This window comes from Oncorhynchus masou, chromosome 13, assembly GCF_036934945.1.
Source record: "Oncorhynchus masou masou isolate Uvic2021 chromosome 13, UVic_Omas_1.1, whole genome shotgun sequence".
Taxonomy (NCBI): domain Eukaryota; kingdom Metazoa; phylum Chordata; class Actinopteri; order Salmoniformes; family Salmonidae; genus Oncorhynchus; species Oncorhynchus masou.
The window spans coordinates 56,384,328-56,398,326 of record NC_088224.1 but is presented as its reverse complement, the minus strand read 5'-3'; the positions used below and the strand labels follow the sequence as shown (position 1 = coordinate 56,398,326).

At 40.8% G+C, this 13,999-nt stretch overlaps 1 protein-coding gene across 1 annotated transcript; it reads left to right on the top strand.

Moving 5' to 3' along the window:
- Window positions 1-1,562: 1,562 nt before the first annotated feature.
- Window positions 1,563-13,376, top strand: LOC135551497 (cytochrome P450 2M1). The gene is made up of 9 exons (XM_064982707.1): window positions 1,563-1,751; window positions 7,268-7,430; window positions 7,582-7,731; window positions 11,381-11,541; window positions 11,707-11,883; window positions 12,143-12,284; window positions 12,482-12,666; window positions 12,826-12,967; window positions 13,186-13,376. Exons 1-9 carry the CDS (start codon window positions 1,563-1,565, stop codon window positions 13,374-13,376), a joined length of 1,500 nt encoding a protein of 499 aa, XP_064838779.1.
- The last annotated feature ends 623 nt before the right edge of the window (window positions 13,377-13,999 follow it).

The following is a 13,999-nucleotide window of genomic DNA, read 5'->3' as shown; positions in this document are numbered from 1 at the left end:
GCTAGTTTCGTGACTCTGCAGAGGTCATAGCGGGACTTCTTTTACTTGTTCCTAGCTGCCTTGTTGACAACATGACCGAGCGGCGCATATAACTATTTATTTTGAGAAAGGTGCTCCTCCCTCCCCACTTTCGCTCCATGATGTGCCGGGTCATTGCCAGGTTCAAACCCGTCCATCTTAATATAACGCCCCCAATATCAGTGTTGCCAACTTAGCAACGTTGTTGCTATATTTAGCGAGTATTAAGACCCCACTAGCGACACATTTTCAAAAAAGCGACAAGTGTTCTGGTGTTATTGGAGACTGATGTGAAAGCACGTATTGTTCTTACTCTTCTCAACGAGCAGCGGTATTGTTCTTACTCTTCTCAACGAGCAGCGGGTGAGTAACGGCCGTTGGTGGAAGAAGGTGAGGACCAAGGTGCAGCTTGGTACGTGTTCATATTGTTTAATAGGAATAGATCACTGAAAATACAAAAAACAACAAATTGAACGAACGAAACCGAAACAGTTCTGTCTGGTGCAGATACAAACACTCGACAGAAAACAACTACCAACAAAACCCATGTGGGCAAGAGCTACCTAAGTATGGTTCTCAATCAGAGACAACAATAGACAGATGTCCCTGATTGAGAACCATACCCGGCCAAAAACAAAGAAATACAAAAACATAGAAAAAAGAACCATAGAATGCCCACCCTAGTCACACCCTGGCCTAACCAAAATAGAGAATAAAAGCCTCTCTATGGCCAGGGCATGACAGGGTGCTGCCATGGGCCCCACCCCCGTCCACAACACTCACAGGCGGCCCAGTCCTCGCGCAGCAGTCCCTCCCAGCTGCAGTCAGAGCAGCTAATCTGAATTAGGGCCAGAATAGTTATCATAATTTTCTCACATTGTCATTGACAGTTTTTTCTATTGTCTCTTTTTGGTCCATTTAGATTGTTATTGTAGATTTTATACAAAAATAAAATGTAACAAATGTTATGGTTAAAAATGTTCATGTTTTACTGTGACTTGTTGTAGGCTCCTAAGTGGACCATAAGGTTAAAAACTAAACCAAATTAAATAAAAAATGAAAAACGATGTCACTCCGCCAGAGTGTCTCTTTTGGGTCACTTTTGCTGGTCCAAAGCCCGGATAAAGGAGGAAGGTTGGAATTGTTACATTAAAAAAAACAAGAATCGATAGAAAGTTCATTTGTAGTTCTAAACATATTTAGGATGTTTTTTACTCACTTTCTGTCTCTCCCACTATGTTATTCCTCTCTCCGACAGCATCCATCACAATTACATGCACATGGGCAATTATGCAAATTAGGTAATTTAGAGACTTAACTAGAGACTTTTAGGACAGCCAATAGCTACTTTCCTCCTTGGCAACACTGCGCTGTCTTGTCAATATAATGGATCATCACTCATGAAACTCACAACTGTGCAAACTATTGCACAACTTCAAATTCTATCCACTTTTTGCAGTAGAAGGCTCTGACCCGGTACAGAATAAAGCTTTCCGATATCAGATTTTCTCCGTAGGTGATCAATGTCCTTGACTCTACTGAAGATGGATGTACTTCATATTTTGCAGACGAACTTTGTGTCTATTGTAATCGGATTTGTCGTTATTATTTTATTGTGGATGAATCGAGGCAAACAAAGCAACTCACGTTTGCCTCCTGGTCCTTCACCGATTCCTCTGCTTGGTAACTTGTTGCGAATGGATGTGAAAGCGCCATACAAGCTCTACATGGAGGTCAGTCAAATACTTGAGACAGATCAGTGGGCAGGGTTAGTTCAAAGATGCAGAATCAGGTGTAGAATGGGATATCCATTTAATTACTTTTCCACAGACCTTGGCAAAAATTGATTATTTGCATTAATACAAGCTAAATGTGGGCTAGATTATTATTGTTTTACATGATTTTCTGTGTTGGTTACTGTAGCAATAAAGCAGTTCAGTATTTTCATGTGACTGCTAAGTTACTAGCCTTCTGTACATTTTTATTGAATTGCCCCTCTTGGTTCAATACTCATTCAAAGTATACTACATGCATGTATTTGAAAACTAAAAAAGTGTGTATATATATCGATTACATAAATTCATTTGTGGAATTTCTTTCCTTCTTAATGCGTTTGAGCCAATCAGTTGTGTTGTGACAAGGACATTTTCCGCTTTGACTGACCTTCATGTCTCAAAGTAATGATGGACTGTCGTTTCTCTTTGATTATTTGAGTTGATCTTGCCATAATATGGACTAGGTCTTTTACCAAATAGGGTTATCTTCTGTATACCACCCTTATCTTGTCACAATAGAACTGATTGGCTCAAACAAATTCGTTTGTAGAATTTCTTTTCTTATTATCTTTTAAAAAGGCACACCTGTTAATTGAAATGCATTCCAGGTGACTATCTCATAAAGCTGGTCAAGAGAATGCCAAGAGTGTGCAAAGCTGTCATCAAGGCAAATGGTGGCTACTTTGAAGAATCTAAAATATATTTTGATTGAACACTTTTTTGGTTACCACATGATTCCATATGTGTTATTTCATAGTTTTGAAGTCTTCACTATTATTCGAAAATGTAGAAAATAATACAAATAAATAAAAACCCTTGAATGAGTAGCTGTCAATCTTTGACTGGTACTGTATTTGCTTGTTTGTGCATGTGTTGGTTTGCAGCCTTTGTGCATTTACGACAACTACCGTAAAATGCAGTGATGAAAATGAAGTACATACTAACAATTAACGTCACACCTTGACAAATTTGGACTTTTTGTATAATGTGATATTATACATGATATTGAAGATTAACTTTTGGTTGAACAGATTTGTGGTTGCCAAAAACTTGATCGTTATTTACTCGTTAACCATCAGGTACTGACTGCCTTCTAAGCAAATCATTTCTATCTCTGAGGCCTCCAATGCCAACATATCAAACAGAGTAGACACAGACACATCCTGGTTGATATATTACTGTGGAAAAGGTGCTTCTGTAAAATATATTTGGGAACCAGTGGCGTGTATTCATGAATGCCAGGCTTCCCAAAATTGTTGACACATTTATTTTGTTTTAAATCTTTCGTCTCTGTTTTCATAATTTCCCTTCAATTTGCAAGAGGCTGAACGCATCTCACAGGAGAAAGCACTGAGCGAGTGAAACAACGCCCCTCTGTCTCTCTAGTTGTAGGCCATCTGTCTGATGCTGTCTGGTCCAAACGAGTATGACATTGTTCCAACCTCACTTTGCGGAATTCAAAATGATGATGCTTGTCTTCCATAATTCAGATATACAGTACCAGTTAAACGTTTGGACACACCTACTCATTCCAGGGGTTTATTTTCTTTTTTTACTATTTTCTACATTGATAAATAATAGAAGACACCAAAACTATGAAATAACACTCGGAATCATGTAGTCAACAAAAAAGTGTTAAACAAAACTAAATATGTTTTATATGAGATTCTTCAAAAGAAGCCACACTTTGCCTTGATGACAGCTTTGCACAATATTGGCAGTCTCTCAACCAGCTTCATGAGGTTGTCACCTGGAATGCATTTCAGTTAACAGGTGTGCCTTGTTTAAAGTTAATTTGTGGAATTTCTTTCCTTCTTAATTAATGTATTTGAGCCAATCAGTTGTGACAAGGTAGGGGTGGTACACAGAATATAGCCCTATTTGGTAAAAATCCATATTATGGCAAGAGCAGCTCAAATAAACAAGATAAATGACAGTCCATCATTACTTTAAGAGATGAAGGTCAGTCATTCCGAAAAACTTTGAAAGTTTCTTCAAGTGCAGTCGCAAAAACCATCAAGCGCTCTGATGAAACTGTCTCTCATGAGGACCGCCACTGGAAAGGAAGACCCAGAGTTACCTCTGCTGCAGAGGATGCAGAAGTTAATTAGAGTTGATGAGTCCAAATTTGAGATTTTTGGTCAAGTGAGGCTTCTGTTTACTCCTCATTACACACAACGGACCAACAAATAGTCTTTACATCAACATAGGAATCACTACAACTTTTTATGTGACCTCTTATACACTATATTAGGCCCAGCCTTTGGAACGTTGATCTTCCTAGATATGGCTACGATATTGTGATCACTACATCCGATGGGTCTAGATACTGCTTTCAAGCCTATTTTTGCAGCATTAGTCATGATTTGATCAATACATAGTGTTAAACAAAACTAGTGAGTCACTGGTGCTTCCAGCTTTAATTTTAGCTTGTAAGCAGGAATCATGAGGATAGAATTATGGTCAGATTTGCCAAATGGAGGGCGAGTGTCACGGCAGATTTTTTCCTCTTCCTCTGAAGAGGTATAACAAGGATCGGACCAATACGCGGCGTGGTAAGTGTCCATGGTTGTTAATGTGAAAAACTTAACATGAACACATATACAAAATAACAAAGTGAACTCTCAACGAAACAGTCCCGTGTGGCACAAATACAGACACAGGAAACAATCACCCAGAAAATACCTAAAGAATATGGCTGCCTAAATATGGTTCCCAATCAGAGACAACGATAGACAGCTGCCTCTAATTGAGAACCAATCTAGGCAACCATAGACATACAATTACCGAGACCGGACACAGCCCCATAAACTTACAAAACCCCTAGACAAGGAAAAACACATAAATCCCCCATGTCACACCATGACCTAACCAAAATAATAAAGAAAACAAAGATAACTGAGGCCAGGGCGTGACAGCGAGGGAGAGCTTTGTACTCGTCTCTGTGTGTGGAGTAAAGGTGGTCTAGAATTGATTTCTCTTTGGACACCGCCTCCTTTTTGCTTATGGCGGTATACAGCTCATTGAGTTCGGTTTTAGTGCCAGCATCGGTCCAAGGTGGTATGTAGACAGATGAAAACTCTCGAGGTAGATATTGTAGTCTACAGATTTTCATGAGATAGTCTACCTCAGGCGAGCAAAACCGTGAGACTTCCTTCCAGCTTTTGTTTACCCCGCCCCTTGTCTTACCAGAGGCTGCTGTTCTGTCTTGCCGATAGAGTGTATAACCCACCAGCTGTATGTTCTTAAAGTCATTGATCAGCCATATTATTTATTTATTACCCCCTTTTTCGTGGTATCCAAGTGTTAGTCTTGTCTCATTACTACAACTCCCGCATGGACTCGGGAGAGGCGAAGGCCGAGAGCCATGCGCCCTCCGAAAAAGAACCCAACCAAGCCACACTGCTTCTTATCACAGCACGCATCCAACCCGGAAGCGTGCTGTGTCAGAGGAAACACCGTACACCTAGCTACCTGGTTAGCATGCACTGCACCCGACAGGAGTCGCTAGTGTGCGATGAGACAAGGATATCCCTGCCGTCCAAACACTCCCTAACACGCAGGGCAGAACAGGGAACTGACAGGATGTACGAAAACAGCTGTTCATATACTGTGATAGACATAGTTCCAACCCGTCTGTTGGCCTATCACAGTAGAGGCTGAGCGTGGTTTAGACTTGCTCAGCCTATCGCAGGCGCTCAGGCTTGTCCCCGCCTCTTGGTGCTTCTTGGAGTCCTCCCTCTGTCGATGTATAGATTCTTACTGTTCTGGTATCGCAGCCTAGTTATAACAGTTGCTCAAAGGTGTTTTACAATAGGCTGTGAAGTATTTGTAGTTAATTATATCAGTAATGTTAGTAAATCATATCAGAGCTGTAGCACCGCACACTGTTGAAGTGGAGCAGATCATGCTGGGCTAGCTCCAGCTCAGAGAAGATCAGCTTGAGAGAAGTCGAGAGAAAGTTCCAACCATCCTTATTTTCCTACCAGTTAACTTTAATTTTGTTAGCCAAGTCCTTAATGATATGTAAGTTCATATTTCATATCTTTCAGGTGTTTATGTCTGAAGATGCACTCTGCGACGATAATGTTGTATTTATGGTTATGCGAATTAGTAGTTTCTATCACTAGCTACTATAGCTATTGTGCGCTGGCTAGCTCTGTTTTGGTTGTCGTTATTTTGGACATTTAACCCTGTATTTGGATAGGGTAACGCCCCCAGTGTGTCGTTTATATGCCCAGTAATTGTATACGTGTATGGTACATCATTATATGGCTATTAGATCCTATTTCACTGTTTAGAGGTATTCAAGTTAATTGTGCAATTGTAGCCTTGTACTGAAGATGATGGTATGCTTTGGAGTGCAGGTGCGGCGGCTCCCCTACAATCTCAAATGAGTACAGTCAGATTCAAGTTTTTTTGCACTGTATGGTCCTGTATAGTATTAAGTCATCATAGTCATGTTAAACCAGGCATATTGTTCATAAGAGATGTGATTTGGAGACTGTATTCTGTCATTTACTATTGTATCTTTATTTATCTCTTTACTTGCAGACCACGCACGCACGCACGCACACACACACACACACACACATTGGTTGAAGCAAGTTGCCAGACCACTAAGTGCCTTATCCCATCCATACTACATACACTCTGCGGTGCTGTTCTGTGCCTGTGCATCTTAGCCGTTATTAAACCACCTCAACTGGAATCCTACCTGTCTGTCATCTGTGCCTTTACCAGTGTAATGTAGTGAACATTAAACCACAATTCAGTCCGTGTATTGGTACTGTGGGATTCCAGGTCAATGTTTTACAGTAGCCAGACAGCGGGATTGATATGCTATGTGAACTGTGTAATACCAGCATACTTCTGAATGAAGTTAAACTAAAGTATACAAACGCCCCGACGTCAGTTCTTATAAACATAAGCAATCGAAATAACTGTGGATGTTACAACCAGCACACGGAAGAGAACACATAAAGTAAACCTAACCTACAGAATATACAGTCCACCAAGTCCTCACTTTCAGGTGTGGTTGAATGGTCTTCTTATTGGCTCGACCTTTAGGCCTATATATCGCAAGGCATATGAATTGAAAGGTTATGGAGCAAACAATTTAATTATCACAACACATAAGTTGTAATAAGGCTTGGGGGGGAGGGCTCGACTTCCTCAGTGATTTTACCCACACACCGCTACTGTTGGGAACATAAAATGACATGCTATAAATACACTTATTTTGACACATTTTCAATATCTAAGTGAGTATAATGTACTCTATCAATTTGCCACTGCATTTCTTGTTCTCTTGTGTCTCTCCATCACCTATCCAAAGGAATAGCAAGGCCACAATCATTTCACTTCCATGTCATACATCCCAGGACTGTCAGCTGTGCTCCATATAAACCTGGGATCTGAGACATCACTGTCCTGGTTCCCTAACTATAATCCTGTGGTTCTTCTCTCCTCAGCTCAGTAAGAAGTATGGCTCAGTGTTTACTGTATGGCTGGGCTCCAAACCTGTAGTGGTGATCTCTGGCTATCAGGCTATCAAGGATGCTTTTGTCACACAAGGAGAAGAGTTCAGTGGCAGAGCCAACTACCCCGTGATCATGACAGTCTCTAAAGGATATGGTGGGAGATATATATATATTTTTTTAATGGGAGTGGGTGGGTGTCATTGTCCTTGCCACTGTCAGTCTGTGTGGACATTACGTTACATTAGGTTTATGTTATGCTATTCTAATTCTTCCTCTTTGTGCTTCTGCCATACTGTTTACTGTAGGGGTGTTGGTGAGCAGTGGGAAGAGATCAAAAGATCTTCGCAGGTTCTCGCTGATGACCCTTAAAACCTTTGGGATGGGGCGCAGGAGCATCGAAGAACGTGTCCAAGAAGAGGCTAAGATGCTGGTGAAAGCCTTCGGTGAATATGGAGGTAGGTTGTTTTTCTTAGTATTTTTCTTGCCTTTGAAATACATTTTACAATAACTTTATGGGCAATAATACTCAGGTTGTTGGAATGTAAGAAACTGAAGATAAATGGTTTATTGCAGAATATAGTAACAGTAAAACCCATGGGGTGTACAGGGTTTTTATAGTATAGACATGTACCTTTTTAAGTTCTGAGGGATAACTGATGTTTGAGGTAGTTTCGATTAGATTAATTTTTTAAAACATGAAGTGCAGTATGCATTATGTGGGTTGAATGTTGTTATAACACAGAATGAAACAATCAATACAAGTGTTTGCCCGTTATTCATTTATTAACCCATAATTTCTTCACATTACTTTACTTTCCTTAGTTTCAGCCACTTGCTAATTTATCTCATCGGAGAAAGCATTCGAGCGAAACAACGCCCCTCTGTCTCACGGAAACCATTCAGACCCCCTGACTTTCCACATTTTGTTACGTTACAGCCCTATTCTAAAACTGATTAAATACTTTTTCCCCTCATCAGTCTACACGCAATACCTCATAATGACAAAGCGAAAACAGGTTTTTAGAAAATGTTGCAAATGTATAAAAATAAAAAAGACACCTTATTAACATAAGTCAGATCCTTTGCAATGAGACCTAAAATTGAGCTCTGGTGCATCCTGTTTCCATTGATCATCCTTGATGTTTCTACAACTTGATTGGAGTCCACCTGTGGTAAATTCAATTTATTGGACATGATTTGGAAAGGCACGCACCTGTCTATATAAGGTCCCACAGTTGACAGTGCATGTCAGAGCAACAACCAAGCCATGAGATCGAAGGAATTGTCCGTAGAGCTCCGAGACAGGATTGTGTCGAGGCACAGATCTGGGGAAGGGTACCAAATAAATTCTGCAGCATTGAAGTTTACCAAGAGCACGGTGGCCTCAAATGTTTTAATTGAAGAAGTTTGGAACCACCAATATTCTTCCAAGAAGGCCAGCATCCGAGTCGCCTCTTCACTGTTGACGTTGAGACTGGTGTTTTGCGGGTACTATTTAATGAAGCTGCCCGTTTTGGAATTGTGAGGCATCCGTTTCTCATACTAGACACTCTAATGTACTTGTACTCTTGCACAGTTGTGCACCGGGGCCTCCCACTCCTCTCCATAAAGGGAGTAGTACACAGCGTTGTACGAGATCATCAGTTTCTTGGCAATTTTTCGCATGGAATCGCCTAAATTTCTCAGAACAAGAAGTTTCAGAAGAAAGTGCTTTGTTTCTGGCCATTTTGAGCCTGTAATCGAACCCACAAATGCTGATGCTCCAGATACTCAACTATTTTAAAGATGGCCAGTTTTATTGCTTCTTTAATGAGAACAACAGTTTTCAGCTGTGCTAACATATTTGCAAAAGGGTTTTCTTGTCACGGTTGTGTGGAGAGACTGACGAAGGCGCAGCGTGATTAAAATTCCACATATTTATTTAAGCAAAACTTCAGAACAAAAAGAAACAAACAACGAACCGTGACATCAGCGGTGCTACATGCACTAACTCAAAACAGTATCGCACACAGCAGGTGGAAACAGGGAACCGTTAAGTATGATCCCCAATTAGAGACAACGAACCTCAGCTGCCTCTAATTGGGAACCATACCAAGAGCACCAACATAGAAATAATTAACCTAGAACAACCCCTAGTGACGCCCTGACTTACTGGGTCCTGTGTGGCTCAGTCGGTAGAGCATGGCGCTTGCAACGCCAAGCGTCGTGGGTTCGATTCCCGCTGGGGCCACCCATATGTAAAAGTAGTGGCCCCAGCCGACTTGTAAGTCGCTTTGGACAAAAGCGTCTGCTAAATGGGATATATTATTATACCATAGAGAACCAAGGGCTCTCTATGGTCAGGGTGTGACATTTCTAATGATCAATTAGCCTTTTAAAAAGACATGTTGTGTTAGCTAATTCAAGATTGTCATTGGAACACAGGAGTGATGGTTGCTGATAATGGGCCTATGTACGCCTATGTAGATATTCCATTAAAAAATCTGCCGTTTCCAGCTACAATAGTCATTTACAACTTAACAATGTCTACATTGTATTTCTGATCAATTTTATGTTATTTTAATGGACACATTTTTTTGCTTTTCTTTCAAAAACAAGGACATTTCTAAGTGACCTCAAACTTTTGAACAGTAGTGTATGTAAATGATATATTTCCGGTTTTTATTTTTATAAATTTGCTAAAATTTCTAAACCTGTTTTTGCTTTGTCATTATGGGCTATTGTGTGTCGATGGATGAGGGGGAAAAAATATTGAATCAATTGTAGAATAAGGCTGTAACATAACGTGGAAAAAGTCAAGGGGTCTGAAAGGTATGACATGCCATACTTTTTGTCCAGACAGCATCAGATACATGGGCTGTACATACATGTCCTCAGACTCCACCACAATGCCATTGTCTGCAGCACCTGTCCTTTTTTACCAAATAAATGTAAGATTTAATTTTAACAAGAAATGACCTTTCTTTTCTCTGCCCTGCTCGGAAAGTGCCTCATTTTGCTGCAGTTTAATTTCAATAAGTTACTTTTGCAATAATATTGTGGGAACTCAGTAAGGGTGGAATGGTCCATTATTATGAACCTGTCCGTGACTAATGGGGTGGCAGGGCAGCCTAGTGGGTAGAGTGTTGGACTAGTAACCAAAAGGTTGCAAGTTCAAATCCCCAAGCTGACAAGGTACAAATCTGTTGTTCTGCCCCTGAACAGTTGTTCTGCCCCCAACTGTTCCTAGGCTCTCATTGAACATAAGAATTTGTTCTTAACTGACTTGCCTAGTTAAATGAAGGTAAAATAAATTAGATGTATCTACTATTATGAGAAACTTTGATTATATTGATGTGAAATATATGTATGGAAATTAGTTATTTGTGTACTATGAATTATTATTGGATGGATTAATTTACTTTTTTCAAAGCCCCCCCCCCCCAACAATGTGGCCTCATTAACCTGGGCACAGTGGCCAGGCAAAACCTCCCTCCCTCCCAATTTCCCTTGCAACCATAAAGCTTCCTGCAGATTTTTCTGCTTCTGAACCAACCTGATGATGCAGAATGAGAGCTGAAGACAGAATGAGAGAGACGAGCTGAGCAGTACACAACAGCAGGTTGGGGGGGCCTCGAGTGGTGCATGGGGGGGGGGGGGGCATCAAGCTTTGAAATGATTTATTTAAAACAACAAAAATATTATGCCCAGCTCACGAGCGAGGCCCCTTGATGATGTGAGCCTAATAGTAAGTCCACCATTGGTTAAACCTCCGCACTACAAAACCAGACAGCGCACTTTGCCAGGGCCTGCCTGTCCCTCCAGGACCCTAGGGATAACGTTTGTTTTGTAATCAGTGTAACTGAGATACATTATTCTGTAATCCATGTAACTGTATACATTATTCTCAGTATATTATCTTCAGAAAGGTTTTAACACTAAACATGTCATTGGAAAGGTACCATTTTACGTTAAAATACATGGAAAAAAGAGTGTTTAATTCAAACGTAGTTGTTGCTTCTCACAGATATTACTAAAAGTTTCACCATCACAATATTATATATGGATAACCAATCAGGTATTTTAAAAGTATCTGTGTGTTCTTGCCTTCCTTCTCTAATCTAGATTCAGTTGTCAATCCCAAAGAATTGCTTTGCAATTGTGTTGGCAATGTGATCTGCTCCATAGTCTTTGGGCACAGGTTTGAAAATGACGACCCAATGTTTCTGCTCATCCAAAAGGCTGTTGATGCCTACTTCCATGTACTCAGCAGCCCTATTGGAGCGGTACAGTAACTTTTCAGATCATCTCTTTTCATAGAATCTTCCATTGCTCTCAACGCCCTGCTAAACTGAAGGTCTATCACAGTAATTGCACAAAATGCCCTTGGGCTGACCAAGCCATTGTTTTCACTAACAAAACCCCCTCCCCTTCCATCCCCTTTCTTTCAGATGTACAACATGTTCCCTAGACTCGTTTGGTGCTTTCCAGGCAATCACCATGAGATGTTTGCTATCGTAAACAAGGCCAAAGCTTACATACAAGGGCAAGCAGAAATCCGTCTTAAAACCCTTAACATCTCTGAACCTCAGGACTTCATCGAGGCCTTCCTGGTTAAAATGCTGGAGGTAGAAAACACAGTATGATCCTCACATTGGAGGTTGACCCTCTTACACATTATGAAAATATGGAATGTGGCTGGAATTAAGATACCATCCATGTCCACTTATGTGAGTTTGGCTATCATGACGGAAAAGACAAGTGAGAGGCCAATGTCTGGTTTTCCAACGTATTTAGAGGCAATAAGTATGTGGAGATGGCAACAACTAGCCACCAGATGTCGCTGTTTACTTACATAACTGATGGTGACTTATTCTCTTCTCTTAGGAGAAAGAAGATCCCAACACTGAGTTCAACAATGATAATATGGTGATGACTGCATGGAGCCTGTTTGCTGCTGGAACAGAAACCACATCATCCACCCTAAGACAATCATTTCTGATAATGATAAAGTACCCTCACATTCAAGGTACCCTACTGCCCAAGTCTTTATCGATTGTGTCCAAGTCTCCTAGACCTATTAGATAACATTGTAGTACAAAAAAAGTATCATTTTGGACTATGAATTGTTTCAAATGTGTTATTACGATGTTGTGACATGTAATAACTCCAACAACAAAATCATGGTATCAGTGTAATGTAAAGTGTGACTTAAATCTTCCTAAGAGAGTGTTCAGAAGGAGATAGACGAGGTGATTGGCTCAAGAGTGCCCACGGTTGACTACAGAGTTAAAATGCCCTACACGGACGCTGTCATTCACGAAGTCCAGCGATACATGGACCTCAGTCCCACCTCTGTACCCCACAAAGTGATGAGAGATACAGAGTTCCACAACTACCACATTCCAGAGGTGATCACAATTGTGTAACTGTACAAACACTGAATGTTCAATCTCACTGTGTCTTGTTTGACGTGGTGGAACTGTTGTTTAAAAAAGATGATTTACATTTTATGGATCAACATGCAGTTTTGATAGCAAGTGGTGGGTGTTATTTTGAAATTATTTCAGGGTACCATGGTCCTGCCTCTGCTGTCCTCTGTGCTTGCTGATCCCAAACTGTTTAAAAACCCAGATGAGTTTGACCCAGAGAACTTCCTGGATGAAAATGGAGTCTTTAAGAAAAATGATGGATTCTTTGCTTTTGGAGTGGGTAAGATCATACTCCAAGTAGTTTGTGGATTATGTGAGTTATAAACAAGAAACCTAGTGGCCTGGGGTGGTCTTGCAGTCGACAGTAAGCTGCTGCCTCTCTGGAGGTACTATGTTCCTCTGCCAGCATGGGTTTGGTTTGAATCTGACCCGCTGCTTTTCAGCACACTCTCCTAATAACTTTCCTGTATCTCTCTATCCTATCCACAAAAAAAACAGGGAAGCGGGCTTGTCCTGGAGAGGCTCTGGCCAGAGTGGAGCTCTTTCTCTTCTTTACCTCCCTCCTGCAGCGCTTCACGTTCACGGGCACCAAACCTCCAGAGGAGATCAACATCGAGCCAGCGTGCTCCAGCTTTGGCCGCATGCCGCGTTCCTATGATTGCTACATCAAACTCAGGACTGAGGAGTGACCACTTTACTGTGGAGAGGTCACAGGCTCAGCTTCACAGGCAGCTGCTTGTCATTATACAGTAACCATAACCTTACATATACCTCCTTTTTTCTTGTAGACAACTATATAAGCGTTAGTGAGTTGTATGCCTCTTGCTATCATTCTCAGGTAGGATCTCTAAAGTATGGGTTGATATTTTAATGCTAATAAGCAACTGTAAGCAACTTAAATTGGTCTTGTTTTGTAGGTTGACTGTACATCTATACTGGCAAAGCACTTGGGGGTACTGTACACTATGTATACTGTGGGGGTCACTTTGTTATTCTGCTGATGTATTGTAACACAACATTTGGTTGTCATTTTTGCTTCAAGTAATAAATAGTACTGCATACTTCAGCCAGATTCAAACAATATCTTGTGTGTCCAGACCTGTCATTAAAAAGCAAGCTTCGTGTTCCGATTACCTGCTCACATATAACTCGTTTTGGCCTTAAGTGTAGACACATAAGTATAGCCATATCCATGTACTGTCACGGCTTTCGTTGTGGGAAGGAGGAGCGGACCAAAATGCAGCGTAGTTGTGATTCATTTTATTTAATACGGAAACTATACACGATAAACTAATAAAATAACAAACGAACG